The sequence below is a fragment of the Mus musculus genome, chromosome 6 (assembly GCF_000001635.26).
Source record: "Mus musculus strain C57BL/6J chromosome 6, GRCm38.p6 C57BL/6J".
NCBI lineage: Eukaryota > Metazoa > Chordata > Mammalia > Rodentia > Muridae > Mus > Mus musculus.
In genome coordinates this window covers 122,947,186-122,970,985 of record NC_000072.6, presented here as the reverse complement: position 1 = coordinate 122,970,985, position 23,800 = coordinate 122,947,186, and the positions used below count along the sequence as shown (strand labels likewise).

The window sequence follows — 23,800 nt, the reverse complement described above, 5'->3', positions numbered from 1 at the left end:
CTCTCCCTTTAGTTCTGATTTGTATATTTTGGTATAATAAAACTGTTATCCTCGTAGAGCATAATCATTAGTTCAGAGAGTCATTGTAGCAACTTATACATCCTCAGGTATCATGGAAGTCAGTAAAGGCATCCTTGGAACCTACTGAACTTTTGACTTGAGTCTGAACTGAGGACAGTCTTGTGGAGGCATGGCCTGAATTTGAGATTAACTTTAAGTAGTAAATAATATACTTTTGGTCATAGCATACTAGAACAGCCAAAGAAATATTTGGGAGCACCTGAGGAGATATGTACAAGATCACATATAATTTCAGAAAAAAGTTGTCAAGTTTTCTAAGAGTGATAATTGTATTTGGTACTAAAATCTTGACTGAACTGCTATGTAGCAAACTAACTCTCAAATGTCCTATCAAATGAACATATCTGTTCACACATATGTATATACATACACAAATTATCAAAATGTTAACAACCATTAAATATGGATGGGGTAGTTATATGAGTATTGATACCATTCAGTCAATTTCTGTTTCAAAATATTCATGATAAGAAGTTTAAAAGGCTTCTAGCATGTTAAACAGCATAAAGGTTCCCATGGAACATATTGGTCTCCTCAGCATCCATTCACGGGGGTAAAGGCTGTTCCTAATGCAGCAGGCACCAAGGTGGGACAACAAGAATCACTGGAGGGTCTAGGAGAAGGTTATGTCTCCTTAAACTTGCTGTTAATGTAGTTCACCCAGTCCAAGATCAGCCAGCCGTTAGAGCCACACAACACCCATAGAACATGACACACTAGCCATGGGGACAAAGTTTGGGTATGGTTCCTGGTAGTGAAGGTATTGGGAGACATGAGAAAATGCTGATGGAAGAGGGCACAAACTGCCAAAGAAAACAGGAGTAATTACTGATGGTCAAAGTAACAATAGCCAACAATATCACCCTGTGTGTCAGGACTTATGTAAGAAGATCTTAAATATTCTAAAACCACACACACACACACACACACACACACACACACAAAACTATGGTAGGTAGTAGCAGGTGTTGTCAATCTAATTGTGGTAGCCTCTCCACAATGTATTTCCACATCAAGTCAAAACAGTGTAACACAAGTATACATGATTTATTTGTTAACTATACATCAATAAAGCCAAAGCCAGAGAGAGAGAGAGAGAGAGAGATGGGTAAAAGGAATAAGACTTTGGGAATCTGAGAGTGGGCAGAGATGTTTGTTGCTTCCACATATGCACAGAGTCTCCTATATAGTCTCTGGTACATGAAAAATTCTCATTATATAAGAGAATGACAATGACCAAGTAAGTTTACACATGTGCCAGTATTATCATATGTATAACCATTGGCTGCCTACCTAAAATTCTGTGGATCTCTGTTCCACATGAAGAACTTTCCAAGTGTCTGCGTAATGGTGGATAACAATGCAATCCCATGGCCATGGAGAATGTGTGATTCATAAGTATATTTTTTTCACATGGCAAATTGAGTTCTGTTTATCACTGCAAGGGATATCACTCCAGCCCCATCCAGTACTCTGACGATGATTTATTATAACACACTGTTCATTGTCACTGCTAGGCTCACCTTTGTGCCAGAATCTGAAAGAGAGGAAAGAGCATCAGGGTGTTTTCTACACTAATGCTTGAAAAGAGGAAGCAAGCCTGAGAATGAGGTTGGAATTTATGGAGATCACAGCACTCAGTGTTCTCTTAGCTTGTTGCTTAACCCTTCTCCCAGGACACATCGCAAAGGATACTATTTCCCCATCCCTAGGTCTAGGTACCAGGGGACAATCAACCCATGGTGATTATTTATATGGTGAAAAGGTCTCCTCTTATTTTCATGTTTTTTTTCCATTTTTTATTAGGTATTTAACTCATTTACATTTCCAATGCTATACCAAAAGTCCCCCATATCCACCCACCCCCACTCCCCTGCCCACCCACTCCCCCTTTTTGGCCCTGGTATTCCCCTGTACTGGGGCATATAAAGTTTGCAAGTCCAATGGGCCTCTCTTTCCAGTGATGGCCGACTAGGCCATCTTTTGATATATATGCAGCTAGAGTCAAGAGCTCCGGGGTACTGGTTAGCTCATAATGTTGTTCCACCTATAGGGTTGCAGATCCCTTTAGCTCCTTGGCTACTTTCTCTAGCTCCTCCATTGGGAGCCCTATGATCCATCCATTAGCTGACTGTGAGCATCCACTTCTGTGTTTGCTGGGCCCCGGCATAGTCTCACAAGAGACAGCTACATCTTCATGTTTTTTTTTTAAGATTTATTTATTTATTATATACACTGTAGCTGTCTTCCGACACTCCAGAAGAGGGTGTCAGATCTTGTTACATATGGTTTGTGAGCCACCATGTGGTTGCTGGGATTTGAACTCAGGACCTTTGGAAAAGCAGTCAGTGCTCTTAACCGCTGAGCCATCTCACCAGCCCCTTTATTTTCATGTTTTAATAACCCTTGTTTTCATTTTACAATGGAATTATTTTAGAGACTGAAGATCAAGTTAAAATATCTAGATAGCCTACTTGTTTCTGTCCTCTAGGACTAATAATTTAATAACCTGGATTCCAAGTTTTCTTCTCTGAAAACTGGGAGTGACAATCCTATCACTACATGTTTCCTAAAACAGACATTAGAAAGAATTTGGCAACATAGTAATAAATTAAGAGCTTGTAAACAGTTATGTAAATATGGAAACACAACAATATCAGATTGAGGACTCGTGGTTTATGAGAAATAGTCAGTAAGAATATTGTCATGAATTTATCTTATAAAGATATAAATTATGGATAGGGTCATGGCTCAGACATTAAGAGTGCTTGCTAGTTTTCAAGAGAAAATGTGAAAGTTCTATTCCCAGCACCCACATTGGTAAGGTCAAACCACCTGTAACCCCAGTTCCACTCGATCCAACAACCGCTTGAGTTCCGTGAACACTCAAATAAATGTGGCAGAAACTCACAGAAATACACACATATATATACACAAATAAAAATGAATTAAATCCTATTTTTAAAGATATAGATGAGATATAGATGAGAAACTGAAACCATAATAAAATACATCTATGGGTAAAGACCTTGGTTGGGTATTTACTATTCTACACTCTTCAAACTCAGTTTCCTCATCTCTACTGAGAATAGTAATAGTAATAGTAATAGTAATAATAGTAATAGTAATAGTAATAGTAATAGTAATAGTAATAGTAATAGTAATAGTAATGTGTGACCCATAGGACTCCTGTTATGAGTACATGGGAGAGTAAAAGGAACTCCATCCCTAGCTGTTTCACCGGGAGGGAGCTATTTTAGCTTCATAACTGACAGCTGGAACACCCTAATTCTCCTCATGATACAGAACCTAGAACTCCTCTTGTAAGTCTACACTCACGTGGTATTATCATCGTACGGTGTCTGATCAATCCATTGCCATTGTTGATCACCTGGATTTGAAAGTCCTATAAAATAAGCAGTACCAGTGTCCAGGATCCCAGTGATGAAATCCTAAGAGGAAAGAAAGATACAGCCTTCAGCCTCGATTGAATAATTCTTTTCTGTTATAGAATTTTTTATAAGATCTTTTAAAAATGATTTTAATGATACAAAATTATAGGGTTCAATATGATGCACATATACAAATCCACAATAATCAAATCCTACTTCATCTCTCTAGGCTTTTAAATATATTTCAAATTTTAGATTTTAGAGGTACGCTGTGATATTGTGGCTGATTGTTTTCTGGTCACACAGAGATTAGAAAACCAGGGATCAAGGAATAGAATAAACCCCCAGGAGTGCTTGTTTTCTCCCCTCTCCCCCAGGAGTGCACTTCTTCTCAGAGGATCAGGAAACGGTCAAAGTTATCACTCATGTTTTCACGACTTTAGAAACCATTTCAGACCATGCTCATAATGAATCCCCATCTCAAACTGGCTTTGCCTCTTTTCTTCACCAACACCATTTTTGACAGTTGTGCATGAGAGAATTTTGCACATTTAATCATTCTCCATTTACACTTCAGTTATTTCGTTTCTCGAGGCTGGCCATGACCATCCTGATTTGGTCCTGCTTCCCTGTGCCCTTCTCTGTTAGTCAGTTGTATTACTACACGAAACACTAGAGTGTGGAAACGACAAATTGATGTTTTGAGCAGAAACATTTCATCATTCCCTCCAGCCTAGTGTGTTGCATTTTTGATGCCACGGTTCCTTGGTGTTTAGTTCCACTGAAGTGAGACCAAGATGTACAAGGCAAGGGTTAAGGCAACCATTCCTGCCTATCTACTGGAAAGCACCAACACCCACATCAACAAAACTCCCTCTTAGTAGAAACTGGCAGACAACATGTTGGGCCCAGACTCTGCTCTCTCCCAGGATGTACCTGTTCTTCCTGGCTGTGGATCACCACCAGATGAGCACCCATGTGGAAGCAGTTCTCCTTACTCTCATTCCAAGATGCCACCAAGTCAGTTGAAGTGAAGTAGCAGTAGGAACCAAACGGCTTCCAATCCTTTGGGCAACAGCTCCAGACTTTGTCTTTGGGGAAAGAAGGAAATGTAAATGCAATGTAATAAAGTCATTCTAAAGTTATTTGTATGTAGACACCACGTGGAAGCTGGAACTCCCAGCTTCTTCCAGATGCAGCAGCAGCCTCTCACTCCTCAGGTGCAAAGAAACCCAAGTCTACCTCCACTATCACTAATGTCAGGGCTCTCTGTCCTACTGGGGTGGTATCAGAAAAAGCCAGAAAAACAGAGTGTAAAGAACACCCAGACTCTAGGGATATAATGCTAAACAATCTCAGGCTGCAAAGAATAGAACTCATCCTAGCAAGAACCAGAGAGCTCTTATATTACCTAAATATTTACACATACATATACAAAAAGAATAAATGTCAACAACCAAGGCAGAAAAATTTCAGTTATCAGACATGTATTTTTAATTAGTGATGATAAAAATGGTGGTCAATATATCCTAACAAGCAAGATAACAAAAGTATAGGTTAATCTGAAAAGTTTTATCCATGATAGATGTCTCAAGAAGAAAATATGAAGATTCTGGAAGTAAGTTTTAAAAATATATATAAGCCATGGACAAATAAAAACGTAAAGAGCTGAATGGAAACGTAATATCTGAAAAATACATTTTAAGCATTCTGTGATATTAATTGCATCCTCCTTAGGCAACAGAGAGATCTGTGAGCCCTTAAGGGAGACAAACTGAAATGAAATAGAAAAGTAATCTCTCACAAAGATCCCAAATGTCAGTAGATCAATGCGATTCCCATCAAAATTTCAACATTCTTCATAACATAAACGAATATCAAAGAGTATCAAAACTCATACAGAAGCATAAAAGACAACCAGAGCAATCCTGAGGAAAACAGAATAATGTTGGAGGTACCACCATCCTTGACTTCAAGCTAGACTCTAGAGCGTGGTACCAGCACAAAGGCACACAGGTCGATTGATGGACAGAAATGGGAAGCACAAGTATAAATCAGCACAGCTACAACCACCTGATTTCTTGGCAAAAAATTCATATCAGAGGAAGACAGCCTCTTCAACAAATTGTACTCAAAAAACAAGGTGCAAACATGAAGGATGAAGCTAGATACCTAGCCATTCTGTATAAAACTGATTCTAATAAAATAGAGTCTCAATGGATTAAACACCTTACTTATGAGACCTGAAACCCTGAAGCTGATACAGGAAAAAAAAATATGGAGAATATTTCAAGATGTAGGCATAGGACAGACTCCCTGAGTAGGAATGAAAGCGTCTGTGCTGCAAAGGAGACAGCTGAGTGAAGAGTGGGATCTGCTTACAAAGGCAGGAACCCCAGGCAAGCTCAAATGTCCTAAGGAAATAGGTGTTTTCCAAAGGTATTTTGCCAAAGACAATAAACTGTGCCTATTTAGGGCCAAAGACAGTGGAGAAACTGCTTACTCAAGGCCAAAGTGATGTGCAGCCTTAAACACTCCCCTCTCCTAAACCTAAGCAATACACCTTCATACGTCCACCTTCCCAGCTCTGTTTACTAGCAAAAAGAAAAATCTTTGTTTAAGTCTTGAGAAAATTAAGCTGCACACTAACACATTGAAAGTGTGTGCTGCTCTTGCAGAGAACTGGAGTTCAGTTCCCAAGACCCAGGACCCGTGGCTCACAACTGCATATAACTCAGCTCCAGGGGATCCAATGCCCTCTTCTGGCCTCTACAGGCAACTTCACTCACACAACCCCACAGAGACACATGCATGTAACATTTTAAATTGAAAATAAAAATATTAAATACACACACACTTAAATATGACTCCCTGAGTTGCTCACATTCACAACCACCAGATTTTCTTCATTTCCCAGGAGCTCCTTTCTGTTGCTAATAAAATTCAACTCAACCCCATATCGACCCTCCCTGAAACTTTTTTCTTTGTTGAAGCTAGGCAGCCACACATCCCAATTATGCCTGATTGGAGACCTCTAAAAAGCACTCCACAGGCAGCTGGTAGTGAGTGTATGGTATAAAGTCATATATATCCCCATAGTGGGTGTGATGGATCTAGCTGAGAATCTAGTTGGAAACGTTGGTTCTAGGCACATTAAGTTTTACCTTCCAAGAGTGAAGCCCATTTTGTACACTCCAATTCAGTATAGTTCAGTTCTTTTATAATCATTTTTTCTTCAAGAAGCTGAGAATATTTTGTAAACAAAGCTGGAAAATACAATAAAAAAACATTCATTTTCCTGGTAGTACTATGACTCGACTCCTTCCTTTTTACTTTCTTACATACTTTATAGAAACAAAATCTATAAATGTCCAAGTACCTGAGTAGTTTAGAGCCTGCCTAGGAAATAGTCCCCATCACCATAAGCTGAATGTGGTGGCTGCAGTCCTAGCACTTGGGAATCAGAAGAAAGAAAAGAAGTTTGGGGTCATTCTTTACTAGGCAAGTTAGTACTGTTAGTTAGTTGCTTGGTTGGATGGTTGCTTGGCTTAGTTAGTTTAGTTGGTTGATTAGTTTAGTTGGTTGGTTGGTTAGTTAGTTGATGCCTAGCCTGAGTTATATGAGACCCTACCACACACAAAAAAAGATTCCCATCACCCTTTAGTCAATCTAACCCTACTCCTATTGGACCACAGAAAGGAAGGGACAGATCCCTCATCCTGGGTATTCATCAATATTTAATGTAGGGCACACTGAAAGACTAATCTTAGGTGATAAATTCTTTCAAGTATGTGCATAGCCCAGAAAAGGTGAGGGAGAAAGGAGCTGAGACTGGTTCTGGGTTTCCTAAGAATGGGAGTTATAAAAAGAACCTGACAGTGATCGAAAGGACTTCGCTTGCATTCTCTTCTTTCCTTCTCCTCCCTCTACCCCAGCTAGCTCTTCATTCTCAGTGTCCTCGCACTGTCACTGAGTTCCTAACCTGAAACTGACTCACCGTTCCTGGAGAAATTGAATTTTAGCTCCCACTCGTTCCTTGAGTTGCCCACCACATTCTGGCTTTTATTTTTGCTAATTTACCAAACTAGTCTTGAAATGGACTGCCAGTGGCTCTTCCTGTACACTAACTAATCAGACCTTTCCCTGAGGGACTTCCCAAATTACACAAGCCTGGTTGTTTCCCTGCTTCACTCTTGAGGGATGGTGGCTCGCTCGTTTTGCCTGCTGCTTGCTGCTGCTGCTTCCTGTGCTCTTTCCTACGTGTTTCCTTCCCCACTCACCTATCTATATTTTTTTTATCCTTCAAATTCCTCTTCCTTACTGATATTGAGTTTTCCTGAGTTGGCAGGGTTCGAGGTTAGGGGAGTGGGGGTTGGGGGGTGTTTTGGAGTTGGGGGGATTGTTTGGTGGTTTGTCTGTTTTGGTATTTGCTACATATAAGTGAAAATCTTCTCAAATCTATTCCTCATTCCTAAAATATGTTAACACGCGTCCAACTAAATCTGCATCTGAGGTGATCGTAAACAAAGCTTAAGTCATCATATTTCAACCCAAACCTGCTGCTCATCTTATTCCCCTTCAAATAACTTCATGACAGTTGACTTTATGAGATCAGAATATTAAAGTCATGTGTTGTTTCTTTGTGTCCCCTAGTTCCAAGCTATCAATATAAACCAAAACTTTACCCAATTTTGGCTGAAGTTACCTCCTCTCCTGTGCATCACTAGCATGACCCTTACATCAAACCTCCATCACTTCTCAAATGGATTCTCAATTAGTTTTATAATTCCTCCTTCCCTTTATTTTTATGCCTCTGCGATAGCACACTTCTATAACTCAATTTTAATTTTAATCATTTCCTACTTCAAATTCTTCAGTGGTTCTCCATGTCTTTGGCACATTGGGAAAATGGACACACTTTTCAACCTTCCCTATACCCACATCCATTTGGACTATGTCTGCAGTTGCAGACTCAAGAAACTGAGTCTGTTTTATTTCTCTATCTCCTGACCTGAGCTGGGTTGCCTGTAACTGATACACAACGCCATGAATATGCATACGTGTTGGGAGCCGCCCCCACATTCGCCGTCACAAGATGGCGCTGACATCCTGTGTTCTAAGTGGTAAACAAATAATCTGCGCATGTGCCAAGGGTATTTTACGACTACTTGTACTCTGCCTTTCCCGTGAACGTCAGCTCGGCCATGGGCTGCAGCCAATCAGGGAGTGATGCGTCCTAGGCGAAATATAACTCTCCTAAATAGGGAAGGGGTTTCGGTTTCGTTATAGGGGTGGCTTTCGCTTTTGGGGCTGGGGGTTTGCGCTCCTAGCTCCTGAAGATGTAAGCAATAAAGTTTTGCCGCAGAAGATTCTGGTCTGTTGTGTTCTTCCTGGCCGGGCGTGAGAACGCTATTAAGAATTGGTGCTGAAATCCGGGACGAGAAAAAATCCGGGACGAAAAAATACAAGAAAACTCGGGACCGGCGCAAGGAAGATCCCTCATTCCAGAACCAGAACTGCGGGTCGCGGTAATAAAGGTTCCCGTAAAGCAGACTGTTAAGAAGGATTCAACTGCATGAATTCAGAACTTTTCAGCTGGGGAACGAGAGTACCAGTGAGTACAGCTTTACGAGGTAAGCCTGGCCTTGAACTTTCTAAGGAAATTCAAGACAGTCTATCAGAAGTAAAGTGGAAAATGGCTTTACAAGTTATGTTTGGCCTTGAATTTTTTCTAGTGTTAGGAGCCCTTTTGTTCCTTTTCACATGTTATCAGGTGATTAAGATAGGGCTGAAAGTTCTGGATGAAATTCAGGGCAATCTATCAGAAGTAAAGCGGGGAGAGAGAGTAGGAGCAAAGAGAAAATATGGTACACAAAATAAGTATACAGGCCTTTCCACAGGTCTTGAACCCGAGGAAAAGTTTAGGTCAGGTAAGAATACCTGGGGAGAGATTAGAAGGAAGGAAAAGAAAAAAGAAAAGAAAAAAGATCGATTAGCGGAGGTCTCTAGGAGATACTCGTCACTAGATGAGCTCAGGAAGCCAGCTCTTAGTAGCTCTGAAGCAGATGAAGAATTCTCCTCTGAGGAAACAGACTGGGAGGAAGAAGCAGCCCATTACCAGCCAGCTAATTGGTCAAGAAAAAAGCCAAAAGCGGCTGGCGAAAGCCAGCGTACTGTTCAACCTCCGGGCAGTCGGTTTCAAGGTCCGCCCTATGCGGAGCCCCCGCCCTGCGTAGTGCGTCAGCAGTGCGCAGAGAGGCAGTGCGCAGACTCATTCATTCCCAGAGAGGAACAAAGGAAAATACAACAGGCATTTCCGGTCTTTGAAGGAGCCGAGGGTGGGCGTGTCCACGCTCCGGTAGAATACTTACAAATTAAAGAACTTGCCGAGTCGGTCCGTAAATACGGAACCAATGCTAATTTTACCTTGGTGCAGTTAGACAGGCTCGCCGGCATGGCACTAACTCCTGCTGACTGGCAAACGATTGTAAAAGCCGCTCTCCCTAGTATGGGCAAATATATGGAATGGAGAGCGCTTTGGCACGAAGCTGCACAAGCGCAGGCCCGAACAAACGCAGCTGCTTTGACTCCAGAGCAGAGAGATTGGACTTTTGACTTGTTAACGGGTCAGGGAGCTTATTCTGCTGATCAGACAAACTACCATTGGGGAGCTTATGCCCAAATTTCCTCCACGGCTATTAGGGCCTGGAAGGCGCTCTCCCGAGCAGGGGAAGCCACTGGGCAATTAACAAAGATAATCCAGGGACCTCAGGAATCCTTCTCAGATTTTGTGGCCAGAATGACAGAGGCAGCAGAGCGTATTTTTGGAGAGTCAGAGCAAGCTGCGCCTCTGGTAGAACAGCTCATCTATGAGCAAGCCACAAAGGAGTGCCGAGCGTCCATAGCCCCAAGAAAGAACAAAGGCTTACAAGACTGGCTCAGGGTTTGTCGAGAGCTTGGGGGACCTCTCAGCAATGCAGGTTTAGCGGCTGCCATCCTTCAATCCCAAAACCGCTCCATGGGCAGAAATAATCAGAGGACATGTTTTAACTGCGGAAAGCCTGGGCATTTTAAGAAAGATTGCAGAGCTCCAGATAAACAGGGAGGGACTCTCACTCTTTGCTCTAAGTGTGGCAAGGGTTATCATAGAGCCGACCAGTGTCGCTCTGTGAGGGATATAAAGGGCAGAATTCTTCCCCCACCTGATAGTCAATCAGCTTATGTGCCAAAAAACGGGTCATCGGGCCCTCGGTCCCAGGGCCCTCAAAGATATGGGAACCGGTTTGTCAGGACCCAGGAAGCAGTCAGAGAGGCGACCCAGGAAGACCCACAAGGGTGGACCTGCGTGCCGCCTCCGACTTCCTATTAATGCCTCAAATGAGTATTCAGCCGGTGCCAGTGGAGCCTATACCATCCTTGCCCCCGGGAACCATGGGCCTTATTCTCGGCCGGGGTTCACTCACCTTACAGGGCTTAGTAGTCCACCCTGGAGTTATGGATTGTCAACATTCCCCTGAAATACAGGTCCTGTGCTCAAGCCCTAAAGGCGTTTTTTCTATTAGTAAAGGAGATAGGATAGCTCAGCTGCTGCTCCTCCCTGATAATACCAGGGAGAAATTTGCAGGACCTGAGATAAAGAAAATGGGCTCCTCAGGAAATGATTCTGCCTATTTGGTTGTATCTTTGAATGATAGACCTAAGCTCCGCCTTAAGATCAACGGAAAAGAGTTTGAAGGCATCCTTGATACCGGAGCAGATAAAAGTATAATTTCTACACATTGGTGGCCCAAAGCATGGCCCACCACAGAGTCATCTCATTCATTACAGGGCCTAGGTTATCAATCATGTCCCACTATAAGCTCCATTGCCTTGACGTGGGAATCCTCTGAAGGGCAGCAAGGGAAATTCATACCTTATGTGCTCCCACTCCCGGTTAACCTCTGGGGAAGGGATATTATGCAGCATTTGGGCCTTATTTTGTCCAATGAAAACGCCCCATCGGGAGGGTATTCAGCTAAAGCAAAAAATATCATGGCAAAGATGGGTTATAAAGAAGGAAAAGGGTTAGGACATCAAGAACAGGGAAGGATAGAGCCCATCTCACCTAATGGAAACCAAGACAGACAGGGTCTGGGTTTTCCTTAGTGGCCATTGGGGCAGCACGACCCATACCATGGAAAACAGGGGACCCAGTGTGGGTTCCTCAATGGCCCCTATCCTCTGAAAAACTAGAAGCTGTGATTCAACTGGTAGAGGAACAATTAAAACTAGGCCATATTGAACCCTCTACCTCACCTTGGAATACTCCAATTTTTGTAATTAAGAAAAAGTCAGGAAAGTGGAGACTGCTCCATGACCTCAGAGCCATTAATGAGCAAATGAACTTATTTGGCCCAGTACAGAGGGGTCTCCCTGTACTTTCCGCCTTACCACGTGGCTGGAATTTAATTATTATAGATATTAAAGATTGTTTCTTTTCTATACCTTTGTGTCCAAGAGATAGGCCCAGATTTGCCTTTACCATCCCCTCTATTAATCACATGGAACCTGATAAGAGGTATCAATGGAAGGTCTTACCACAGGGAATGTCCAATAGTCCTACTATGTGTCAACTTTACGTGCAAGAAGCTCTTTTGCCAGTGAGGGAACAATTCCCCTCTTTAATTTTGCTCCTTTACATGGATGACATCCTCCTGTGCCATAAAGACCTTATCATGCTACAAAAGGCATATCCTTTTCTACTTAAAACTTTAAGTCAGTGGGGTTTACAGATAGCCACAGAAAAGGTCCAAATTTCTGATACAGGACAATTCTTGGGCTCTGTGGTGTCCCCAGATAAGATTGTGCCCCAAAAGGTAGAGATAAGAAGAGATCACCTCCATACCTTAAATGATTTTCAAAAGCTGTTGGGAGATATTAATTGGCTTAGACCTTTTTTAAAGATTCCTTCCGCTGAGTTAAGGCCTTTGTTTGGTATTTTAGAAGGAGATCCTCATATCTCCTCCCCTAGGACTCTTACTCTAGCTGCTAACCAGGCCTTACAAAAGGTGGAAAAAGCCTTACAGAATGCACAATTACAACGTATTGAGGATTCGCAGCCTTTCAGTTTGTGTGTCTTTAAGACAGCACAATTGCCAACCGCAGTTTTGTGGCAAAATGGGCCATTGTTGTGGATCCATCCAAACGTATCCCCAGCTAAAATAATAGATTGGTATCCTGATGCAATTGCACAGCTTGCCCTTAGAGGCCTAAAAGCAGCAATCACCCACTTTGGGCGAAGTCCATATCTTTTAATTGTACCTTATACCGCTGCACAGGTTCAAACCTTGGCAGCCACATCTAATGATTGGGCAGTTTTAGTTACCTCCTTTTCAGGACAAATAGATAACCATTATCCAAAACATCCAATTTTACAGTTTGCCCAAAATCAATCTGTTGTTTTTCCACAAATAACAGTAAGAAACCCACTTAAAAATGGGATTGTGGTATATACTGATGGATCAAAAACTGGCATAGGTGCCTATGTGGCTAATGGTAAAGTGGTATCCAAACAATATAATGAAAATTCACCTCAAGTGGTAGAATGTTTAGTGGTTTTAGAAGTTTTAAAAACCTTTTTAGAACCCCTTAATATTGTGTCAGATTCCTGTTATGTGGTTAATGCAGTAAATCTTTTAGAAGTGGCTGGAGTGATTAAGCCTTCCAGTAGAGTTGCCAATATTTTTCAGCAGATACAATTAGTTTTGTTATCTAGAAGATTTCCTGTTTATATTACTCATGTTAGAGCCCATTCAGGCCTACCTGGCCCCATGGCTCTGGGAAATGATTTGGCAGATAAGGCCACTAAAGTGGTGGCTGCTGCCCTATCATCCCCGGTAGAGGCTGCAAGAAATTTTCATAACAATTTTCATGTGACGGCTGAAACATTACGCAGTCGTTTCTCCTTGACAAGAAAAGAAGCCCGTGACATTGTTACTCAATGTCAAAGCTGCTGTGAGTTCTTGCCAGTTCCTCATGTGGGAATTAACCCACGCGGTATTCGACCTCTACAGGTCTGGCAAATGGATGTTACACATGTTTCTTCCTTTGGAAAACTTCAATATCTCCATGTGTCCATTGACACATGTTCTGGCATCATGTTTGCTTCTCCGTTAACCGGAGAAAAAGCCTCACATGTGATTCAACATTGTCTTGAGGCATGGAGTGCTTGGGGGAAACCCAAACTCCTTAAGACTGATAATGGACCAGCTTATACGTCTCAAAAATTCCAGCAGTTCTGCCGTCAGATGGACGTAACCCACCTGACTGGACTTCCATACAACCCTCAAGGACAGGGTATTGTTGAGCGTGCGCATCGCACCCTCAAAGCCTATCTTATAAAACAGAAGAGGGGAACTTTTGAGGAGACTGTACCCCAAGCACCAAGAGTGTCTGTGTCTATGGCACTCTTTACACTCAATTTTTTAAATATTGATGCTCATGGCCATACTGCGGCTGAACGTCATTGTTCAGAGCCAGATAGGCCCAATGAGATGGTTAAATGGAAAAATGTCCTTGATAATAAATGGTATGGCCCGGATCCTATTTTGATAAGATCCAGGGGAGCTATCTGTGTTTTCCCACAGAATGAAGACAACCCATTTTGGATACCAGAAAGACTCACCCGAAAAATCCAGACTGACCAAGGGAATACTGATGTCCCTCGTCTTGGTGATGTCCAGGGCGTCAATAATAAAGAGAGAGCAGCGTTGGGGGATAATGTCGACATTTCCACTCCCAATGACGGTGATGTATAATGCTCAAGTATTCTCCTGCTTTTTTACCACTAACTAGGAACTGGGTTTGGCCTTGATTCAGACAGCCTTGGCTCTGTCTGGACAGGTCCAGACGACTGACACCATTAACACTTTGTCAGCCTCAGTGACTACAGTCATAGATAAACAGGCCTCAGCTAATGTCATGATACAGGGAGGTCTCATGCTGGTTAATCAACTCATAGATCTTGTCCAGAAACAACTAGATGTATTATGACAAATAACTCAGCTGGGATGTGAACAAAAGTTTCCGAGATTGTGTGTTACTTCCATTCAGTATGAGAAATTTACTAGGACAGCTAATTTGTCAAAAAGTCTTTTTCAGTATATGTTACAGAATTGGACGGCTGAATTTGAACAGATCCTTCGGGAATTGAGACTTCAGGTCAACTCCACGCGCTTGGACCTGTCCCTGACCAAAGGATTACCCAATTGGATCTCCTCAGCATTTTCCTTCTTTAAAGAATGGGTGGGATTGATATTATTTGGAGATACACTTTGCTGTGGATTAGTGTTGCTTCTTTGATTGGTCTGTAAGCTTAAGGCCCAAACTAGGAGAGACAAGGTGGTTATTGCCCAGGCGCTTGCAGGACTAGAACATGGAGCTTCCCCTGATATATCTATGCTTAGGCAATAGGTCGCTGGCCACTCAGCTCTTATATCCCATGAGGCTAGTCTCATTGCACGGGATAGAGTGAGTGTGCTTCAGCAGCCCGAGAGAGTTGCACGGCTAAGCACTGCAATAGAAGGGCTCTGCGGCATAATATGAGCCTATTCTAGGGAGACATGTCATCTTTCAAGAAGGTTGAGTGTCCAAGTGTCCTTCACATACGTTCACCTAGGACCATGAGAATCTCCCAAGACAGAACAGTCTTGGTGAAGCCAGGGAGCAGGAATTACATCGATAGTTCAATTAGCCTACAAAGTTTTAAGATAGATAATGACTCAGCAACAGCTACTAAAAAAATAAATTACAGAGAGGAAATAAGTGTAGTATGCTATGTGTTATTTTTTATATATGAGTCCAAATTTGTCTGCCTCAGCCATTTCATGGAACACTACACATTTCAGTAATGCACTGAAGATATTTGTTCATATCTTCCATGCTCGCATATGTCTATAGCAATGCCAGCACACACAGGTCCAGATGTCATCTCCTCCTGGCTTTTCTTAGCCCCTGAGCTTACTTCTTACTTCTTACCTGCATAGCATCACCCATATGATTTTTTTAAGCACTGGTTCACTTGAACATTCTCAAAACTTCTTGAGACTGGGGGCCAGCATGTGGACTCTCTGACATGCTGCCCAATACATAGTAAATGGATATTAGTAATTATTGAATGCTAAGTATAACACCTACATAAAATACAGTTTATAGTTTTAAATTTTTGATGAATGTGAAAGCTAATTTACAGAGAAATCCACTGTTTTCTAAATTAGCTTTCTGGCACTGGCATAGACTCACACGAGAGAGCTATATCAGGGTCCTGTCAGCAAAATCTTTCTGGCATATGCAATAGTGTCTGGGTTTGGTGGTTGTATATGGGATCCCCGGGTGGGGCAGTCTCTGGATGGTCTTTCCTTCCTTAGCTCTGAGGATGCTCACAGTCATCTATTGGATGGAACACAGGGCTCCTAATGAAGGAGCTAGAGAAAGTACCCAAGGAGGTAAAGGGGTCTGCAACCCTATAAGAGGAACAACGATATGAACTAACCAGTACCCCCAGAGATGTGTCTCTAAGTTGCATATGTAGCAGAGGATGGCCTAGTCGGCCATCAATGGGAGGAGAGGCCCTTGGTCTTGCGAAGATCATATGCCCCAGTACAGGGTAATGCCAGGGCCAGGAAGTGGGAGTGAGTGGGTTGGGGAGCAGGGCCGGGAGAGGGTATAGGGGGCTTTGGGGATGATTTCTCTTTTACGTGTACCTATGCTAAATAAACAGAATTTTAAAGGCAAAAAAAAAAGAGTATAGGTGAGGGTGTTTCTTCCCCCACCCACCCATATATCCACCCTACTCCCTCCCTGTCATCCCCCAGAGTACGCTCTCAGAGGCAAAGGGACAGGGGAGGAAGAGAAGAACTCTGGAAGTTGGGCAACATTTAGAATATAAATAAATTGAATAAATAAATAAATAAATTTTTAAAAATAGCTTGCAGGTCTCACACAGACTGGGACAGAAATATATATATATATTTAGAAGGAGTTCCACTGGAGCACTGTCCCTAGAATAGCCTGGTCCATGACTTCTCATCCCCTTCTCATTCCAAAAGATGAGCATCTGGGTGTCCAATGGGGCTGGCTTCTAAATGCTGCCAAGGAGACACAGATTCATCCTCGGTACTGAGATCTAACAGATGCTCCAGGACATGTTTCTCTAGGCAGAATGGATTCCATCATTTTTACAGGACAGTAATTCTGAGACAGATCAAAATTTCCAATACTTTCTATCGCCCCAGAATAGGTTTCTTTCCCAGGTTTCTGGATAGCTGTCTGTCTAATAGCTACTTCTCTCCTTGCTTACTTGTTCCTCTGTACTTGTACTTACTGATCAGAGCACCGGAGAATAAGATTGTCAACAGCAGGAAATAGATTATGAGTGAGGTAAAGAGGACCTTAGAGAATTTGTGACAACTTTTCTGAGACGTGTTCTTCCTTTGGGGAGCTGAAAGACAAACAAAATTCATTTCTTGAGTTCTGTTATTTCCTCTTCTTTTTCCTATTCTGTTGCTGTGCCTGATAAACACTAATAATGTGATGTTTGAAATAATAAGAGAATGTAAATATGAAACAATCATGTTAATTTTAGAAACATTCCAAAATATAGAATAATTCATTCTTAACATTGAGGATAATTGTCGCCAATATTTGATATTCATTTTCCAACACGTTTAAAACTTTCACACATAAATTCATATTTTCTGCAATTGGCACATCATAAATACTGATTTGTGGCTTTTTTTTTTTCATTAAATCGTGAATTTTTTCCTTTATAATTTTTGTATTATTTCTGAGACAGAGTCTTGGTATGTTCCCAAGGTAGACCTTGAATTCATTATGTAATCCAAGCTGGCCCCAAACTTATAGCAATCCTCTGTCTCAGCCTCCTGAGTTTTGCTACTACAGACATGGGGTGAAACATCCAACCATTTTTTTTAATATCATCATGTCTTCTTTATCAGTTTTATAATGACTGCAGAGTATTTCATCTTATACTTTTAAAGTCTTACTTCCAACTGCAAAGAATGTGATAGTCAAGAAGTATTTGTAAACCTTTGTATACCTTTATGGTAACAATCGCTACATTTTTAGTCACCACTTCTAAAAGAGTTACAATACTTTCCAACCATGTGTAAGGTCCTGCTTTCAGTCTCCATCACTGGGATGAAAAGAGTGAAAGAAGCTATGCAACACTTAGATACCAAACAAACTATGCTATGTTATCAAATAGAGAGTGGGGAATTATTATACAGTAGCCTAACTTTTGAAACAATATGGTACACATATTTATGTGTATCTACATGTAGAAAAGATACAATATACTCGTATGGTATTATTTTTCTCTAGATGGTAAAAGTAAAGACAACACTTTCTCTTCTCCACTGTACAATCCTATGACCTTCCATGTCTGTCTACAGGCAACACACTTGGCTGAGGCTCCAGGGACCTGCAGGCATAGCCGCATCTAAGACCATCTGTCTTTGTCCTTTACCGAATCACTAACTGGGAGCAGCAGAAAATGCTTTCTTACCTGGCCAAGAGTCTGTGTCGATGTCTGAGGAGTCAACTTTATTTTTGAAGTTCGTGTTAACATAAATGTTTTCTGAAAACATGTTGAGATGAAAGTTTCCCCTGCCCTCAGAAGATGTGTGTCATCCCGTCTTTAAAATATCTCCTGAACAAGAAACAAACGTGACAGCAAATAATCCTGACACCAGCTAGAAATGAGAGGCAGTAACAGACAGCTGCCCTCAGCTTGCAGCACTCCCCTGGCCTGCAAAGGGAGTATCGCGGACAGAAAATGCATTCCGTCCAATCATAGAATTACAGCTATACCAAGAACCCAGTGGGTGAGAGAAGAAAACAGGAAGGAATGAAAAAGAGGAACCAGGGCATTAGAGAAGTCAAACTCCCTACGGAGTTGAGATTCTGACACTCACCCTGAGGCACCCTCCGCAATCAGGCCTCCTTTACCCAGCATGTGCCAAGTTCTACTCGTGATCTCTGAAGAGCTGCCAGTGGGTCTTCCTGAGTCTCTAGCACCACACTCAAGTCCCTGTCACGGACAGAAGCATTCTTCATCCCAAAGGCACCTAGTACACACCCTAGACTGTGGCACCACGCAGGGACAGTCTCTTCACCCTTCTCAGTCTCTGGAAACCGTTCCAGCACTGCCTTATGCATGGGCACTCTCTTTAACCTGCCTGGGTTCTGACAGGCCATTTCCTCCACATCCTAGCAAGGATTCTCTCTTTATCTTGAAAGTCGCTGAGTTTCCAGCTTGTATTCTCCACTGTCAGTCACATCCTGTGCCTCGCCTAGCTCCTGAAACCCATGCCTGGTTTGTGAGAAAGGTCCAGCCATCCGGTTTAGTCTCGGAATCTCAGCCTGATTTGGAGCCAAAACTATGCACGGTCCCCATCCTCCCAAATGCCAAGGTATCATCCCACGCTGCTCCTTGAGGACCCTCTGCTCACTCGTTTGGGGTTCTGACTTCCTGTGAGAAGTGCCCCAAGCATGGGTGCCTGCCTCACCCTATTTGAGTTCAGACTCCTCACCTGCCCGCTGTCAGACACAGCTGCCCTCCTCACCTCTCAGGTTTGTGGACCCACCCCCAAGGCCATGCGCTTTCTCATCAGCATGCCAATATTCCCCTCACCGCTTAGGGCTTCAGTTCTGCCATCAAGCCAGCCCTCTGCACAGTCAGATCATCGCATCCTACTATGGACACCTGCCCTGACTGAAATTGAATTATTTAGTAAGCAAAGAGAAAAATCACATTTTTAAAGGATAGAAGAAGGGCAAGAAAATTCGTAGTTCTCTGTACGAGGTTCCGGGACGCAGTGATTCATGGACACATACCCTCTCGCCTGTAATTGCTCGCTCCCAGAGACCATCCTTCAAGCTCCTTATGCAAAAGTGAGTTCTAAAATTGCCGCTATCTCCCTAGGGGAAAAATTCACATTGTGAGCTAACTACACTGTGTCATCCACAGTCCCGTACCCAGCTGGCTTATAGCAGCAAGCACTTATTTCTCAATCACAGTTTATTTGTGCTTAGGATCTGCATACGGATGACTGTAGTGATGCTTCGTCATTCTGGAGCCAAGGCCACAGAGCAATTGAACATGCATCACACTCCTCTGTTTTAATATGGTGGTCAGGACCGGCGGTATAGTATGACAAGCATCTTTTACCTTCAAGTCTTTTGTTTGCTAGCAAACCTGACAAGCTGAGTTAAATCCCTGGATCTCACATGGTAAGCGAGAACCATCTCCTGCACATTGTCCTAACTTCCATGTTCATCTACCTGCACGCATACACACACACACACACACACACACGTGTGTGCACGCACGCACACACATGCACACGCACATGCACGTACACTAAATAAATAAACAAACAAATAAATAGTGCGGTGGTCACTATAAAGTCATTTAAAATATTGGTCCCTGGCAGCCTCTTGCGCAAGCCTATAAATTAGGCAGAGAGGCTACCTCCACTGTAGGTGGTGCAGGTAGGTGTGTCAAGAACACCAAAGTTTAATTCTCCCACAGAGAATTATGCAAAGGCTTTTAAACAATTATGCAAACAACTTCCCATCTCTTTACATTATCTAGCTAAAGGATCTCTAACAGTGTCCTCAAAAATGTGGCATAAACAGCAAAAGAAACAATAGGCAGAGCAAAGAGACGGCTTACAGAAGGAAAAATCTTTCCCAAATGCACATGCAACAGGACTATGAACAGAACAGAGAATTCTCAAGGGAAGAAATGCAGAGAGCCCATAGACACCTAGAAAGGTGTTCAAAATAGTTAGCCACAACAGAAAAGAAATTTTAAACATTTTTGAGATTTCAACTCATGCCAATCAAAATGGAGTCTATCAAAAACACAAATGCTGGTGTGGATGCAGAGAAAGGGAACTTTACATGCTGCTAGTTGAAGTGTGAACCCCTAGTCACCATGGAAGTCAGTATGGTGTTTCTTCAAGAGCTAAAAGTAAGGGTGCCATACAGCCTGACTATATCACTTCTGTGTAGCAATCCAAAGGAACCTCAGTCCCCACACCACACCACACCACACCACACCACACCACACCACACCACACCACACCACACCACACTTGCAGGTCCACATCCATTGCTGTGCTTTTTGCAAGAGACTACTTTTGGAATCGGCCTAGATGCCCATCCACACGTGAAGAAAGAAAGCGTGATACACATACTCAATGTAATTTTAACACAACTGTAAAGAACAAAGTTATGGCATTAGCAAGAAAACAGACCTGGGCACTGTTACATTAAACAAAACAAGCCAGACCCAAAATAAGATGTTCGTGGTGCATCTTAACTTGCTCATTTCTTCTCTGTCCGTTGTGTAATTTTGCTCTTTATCTGTACAAGAAGGAATTTGTCTGGCTTTTTGTTTTCCCAGTCCCTACTGGGTAGCCTCTAGCGGCTTTGGGATTTCCTGAGTGGCATTAGTACCTTGTTGTTTCTTGGGGGTACTTGGAAAATTTATGATAGCAAGTTGACTGGGCAGGAGTGTAGGAAGGGTCTTCAGAAACACTAACCTTGTGATAACTTGAGTGCTCACTCTTTGACTTATCTGTCCAGGGAGAAAAGGGATGCAAGAAGATTAGTTTGGCCTCATACCTTAGCACACATACGGTGACCCCACCCCCCATCTCTCACCATCTACAGAAATCAACTCAAAATAATCAAACCCTTAAATGTAAGTCATGAAGACACTAGGGAAAGAAAACATAGATGAGCTATAAAGAAGAATGAAGTTGGGGCAGTTAAGATGGCTCAGCAGGTAAATATGCTTGTTAACAACCCTGATGACCCAAGTTTAATCTGTGGAACTCAAGTGCCATGGGGAATTAACTGATTCCCCTATGCAAGCTGTCTTCTGACTACCCTGTGTTGGGTAAGTCTTTTTGATTTATCAGGAGCTACAGCTCTTAGAGAAAACAAGCTCTTCCCCTCCCAGCAGCTAACATTTGCCAATGTCTCTGCAGCTAAGGGTGGATTTCATGCCCATGCTGGGATTTGGAATGATTTGTTGGTGCATTCTGTAGCAGCCTCTGAGTCCATATGTGCAGATGCCCTGCTGTATCCAAATGACACTGTTTTCTTATAGTCATCCATCACCTTCAGATCTCAAACTTTCTGCTCCCTCTTCTGCAATGTTTCCTGAGCTTTGTGTGGAGGGGAGTTGTGGCATATACATCCCATTTAGGGCTGAGCATTCTGCAGTCTCTTATTCACTGTGCTTTGGCTAGTTGTGGGTCTCTGGGTTAATCATCATCTACTGCAAATTGAAGCTTCTCGGGGAAAGGTTGATATATGCACTGCTTTATGGGTTCAATCGTCAGTCTTCAACAGTCAGTTTAATATTATGTCCCTTTAAATAATAGCAATAGATTCTCCCCTATGGCTTATGCCCAATAATGGTGTAAGATATGTGTTTCATCTTATGAAGCAAGACTTAATTCTAATCAGAAAGTTATTGGTTACTACCATGATGTTGCAGCCACTATTGCACCAGTGGGTATGTGTTTCCAGATCAGTCATAAGTATAGTTCTCAGGATTGCTAGCTGGATAAGACTGATGGTTACTTTCTTCTTCAGGAGCATGCAGCGTACCTTCTAGCCCTGTGAAAGCTAGACAGTAAGGATGATTCTTCTAGATCAATACCAGCTTGATCTCTCCATGTCCTATGACTCAGATATGTGGTCTGTGGCAATACGGTCTTATCATAAAATATTGGAGCATTAATCACAATAGCTAAGTTAGGGAGCCAACCTAGTTGTCCAACAACAGAAGGATGGATAAAGAAAATGTGGTATATGTATATAAGGGAATTTTTCAGTCATGCAAAAGACAAAGTTGTGTCATTTACAGGGAATGTATGCTTGTGGAGATTTATACTAAGAGGATTTAACCAGTTTCACAGTGAAATATAGCAAATGTTTCTCATTTGTGATGCCTAGATTTCAGACAGATGCATAAACTCAGGCTGCACACATGGCATGAAGTTAGCAGTGATGCCGGATGTGGTGGTACACGTCTTTAACCCCAGCACTTGGGAGGCAGAGGCAGGTGAATTTCTGAGTTCGAGGCCAGCCTGGTCTACGGAGTGAGTTCCAGGACAGCCAAGGATACACAGAGAAACCCTGTCTCAAAAAAAAAACAAAAAAACAAAAAAACAAAAAAAGAAAGAAAGAAAGAAGGGAGAAAAGAAAAAAGAAAAGAAAAGAAAAGAAGAGAGGAGAGGAGAGGAGAGGAGAGGAGAGGAGAGGAGAGGAGAGGAGAGGAGAGGAGAGGAGAGGAGAGGAGAGGAGAGGAGAGGAGAGGAGAGGAGAAGAGAAGAGAAGAGAAGAGAAGAGAAGAGAAGAGAAGAGAAGAGAAGAGAAGAGAAGAGAAGAGAAGAGAAGAGAAGAGAAAGGAAGATAGCAGTGAGATCATCTCGAGGAAAGAGGGATGGAAGGATCATAGGCAAGAGAAAGGACAACATCAGAGAATGTATGGGAAATGAGCTCAGCGTGCAGGATATGGGTATGTGAAAACGTCCTGTGTAATTGTACCATGTACAATGAATAGCACATTTTAAAAATAATCAAGTAAAACTAAAAAAAGTTCTGAAGATTAATTTAAAAATGATGGCAATAGCTTGTTGTGTTTGGGAGTCTACAGGTCCTACAATGCCAGAGGAAGCAATCCTCCTGCCTGACACTGGGATTTTATCTGCTATCCTCTGTGTCTGGTAGGAACATTGCTTTCCTATTCTAGGATTCATTTTAACATGTGTGTGTATGTGTGCATGTGTGTATGTGTGTGTGCGTGTGTGTGTGTGTGTGTGTGTGTGTATTTTAGAAATCCTATATAGTAATATGTCTCCATATGACATTTTCAAAAGGTCTTTAGTATTATTTGTCCATCATATAATATGTGAATCATATATTGCATTACTTCATTTATCCTACCCTCCTCTCCCCAACCCCAGTATAACCCTTCCTGTTCCATTATTCTCTTTTAATCCTTATTTCACTACATTCTGTCTCCCTTCCTTTGAAAGTCCCACCTCATGGCTCTTTAGTAATTTCCTGAACTCTATGGGTGTTGCAAATAAAACACATACCTGATGATTCAAAACTAATATCCACAAACTGATAAAATGTATGTAACATTTGTCTTTCTGGATCTGAATTAATTCATTCAGAATGATTGCTTCCAGTTCCATTCATTTGTCTACAAATTTCATTTTTGTTTATAGTTGAATACT

General features: G+C 42.1%; 1 protein-coding gene across 2 annotated transcripts; it reads right to left on the bottom strand.

The window, feature by feature from the left end:
• Positions 1-1,107: 1,107 nt before the first annotated feature.
• Clec4a3 (C-type lectin domain family 4, member a3) lies at positions 1,108-18,471 on the bottom strand. Of its 2 annotated transcripts, NM_001204241.1 has the most exons (7): positions 18,446-18,471; positions 18,037-18,180; positions 16,834-16,950; positions 6,638-6,739; positions 4,410-4,564; positions 3,421-3,533; positions 1,108-1,618 (listed from the first exon to the last, which is right to left on the bottom strand). In NM_001204241.1, the coding sequence occupies exons 2-7, from the start codon at positions 18,116-18,118 to the stop codon at positions 1,474-1,476; spliced, it is 714 nt and encodes a 237-aa protein (NP_001191170.1). In that variant the 5' UTR covers positions 18,119-18,180; positions 18,446-18,471; the 3' UTR covers positions 1,108-1,473. The 2 variants fall into 2 exon arrangements, with proteins under 2 accessions (NP_001191170.1, NP_694877.2); NM_153197.4 differs by lacking the exon at positions 18,446-18,471 and having other exon boundaries at positions 18,037-18,342.
• Between the last annotated feature and the right edge of the window lie 5,329 nt (positions 18,472-23,800).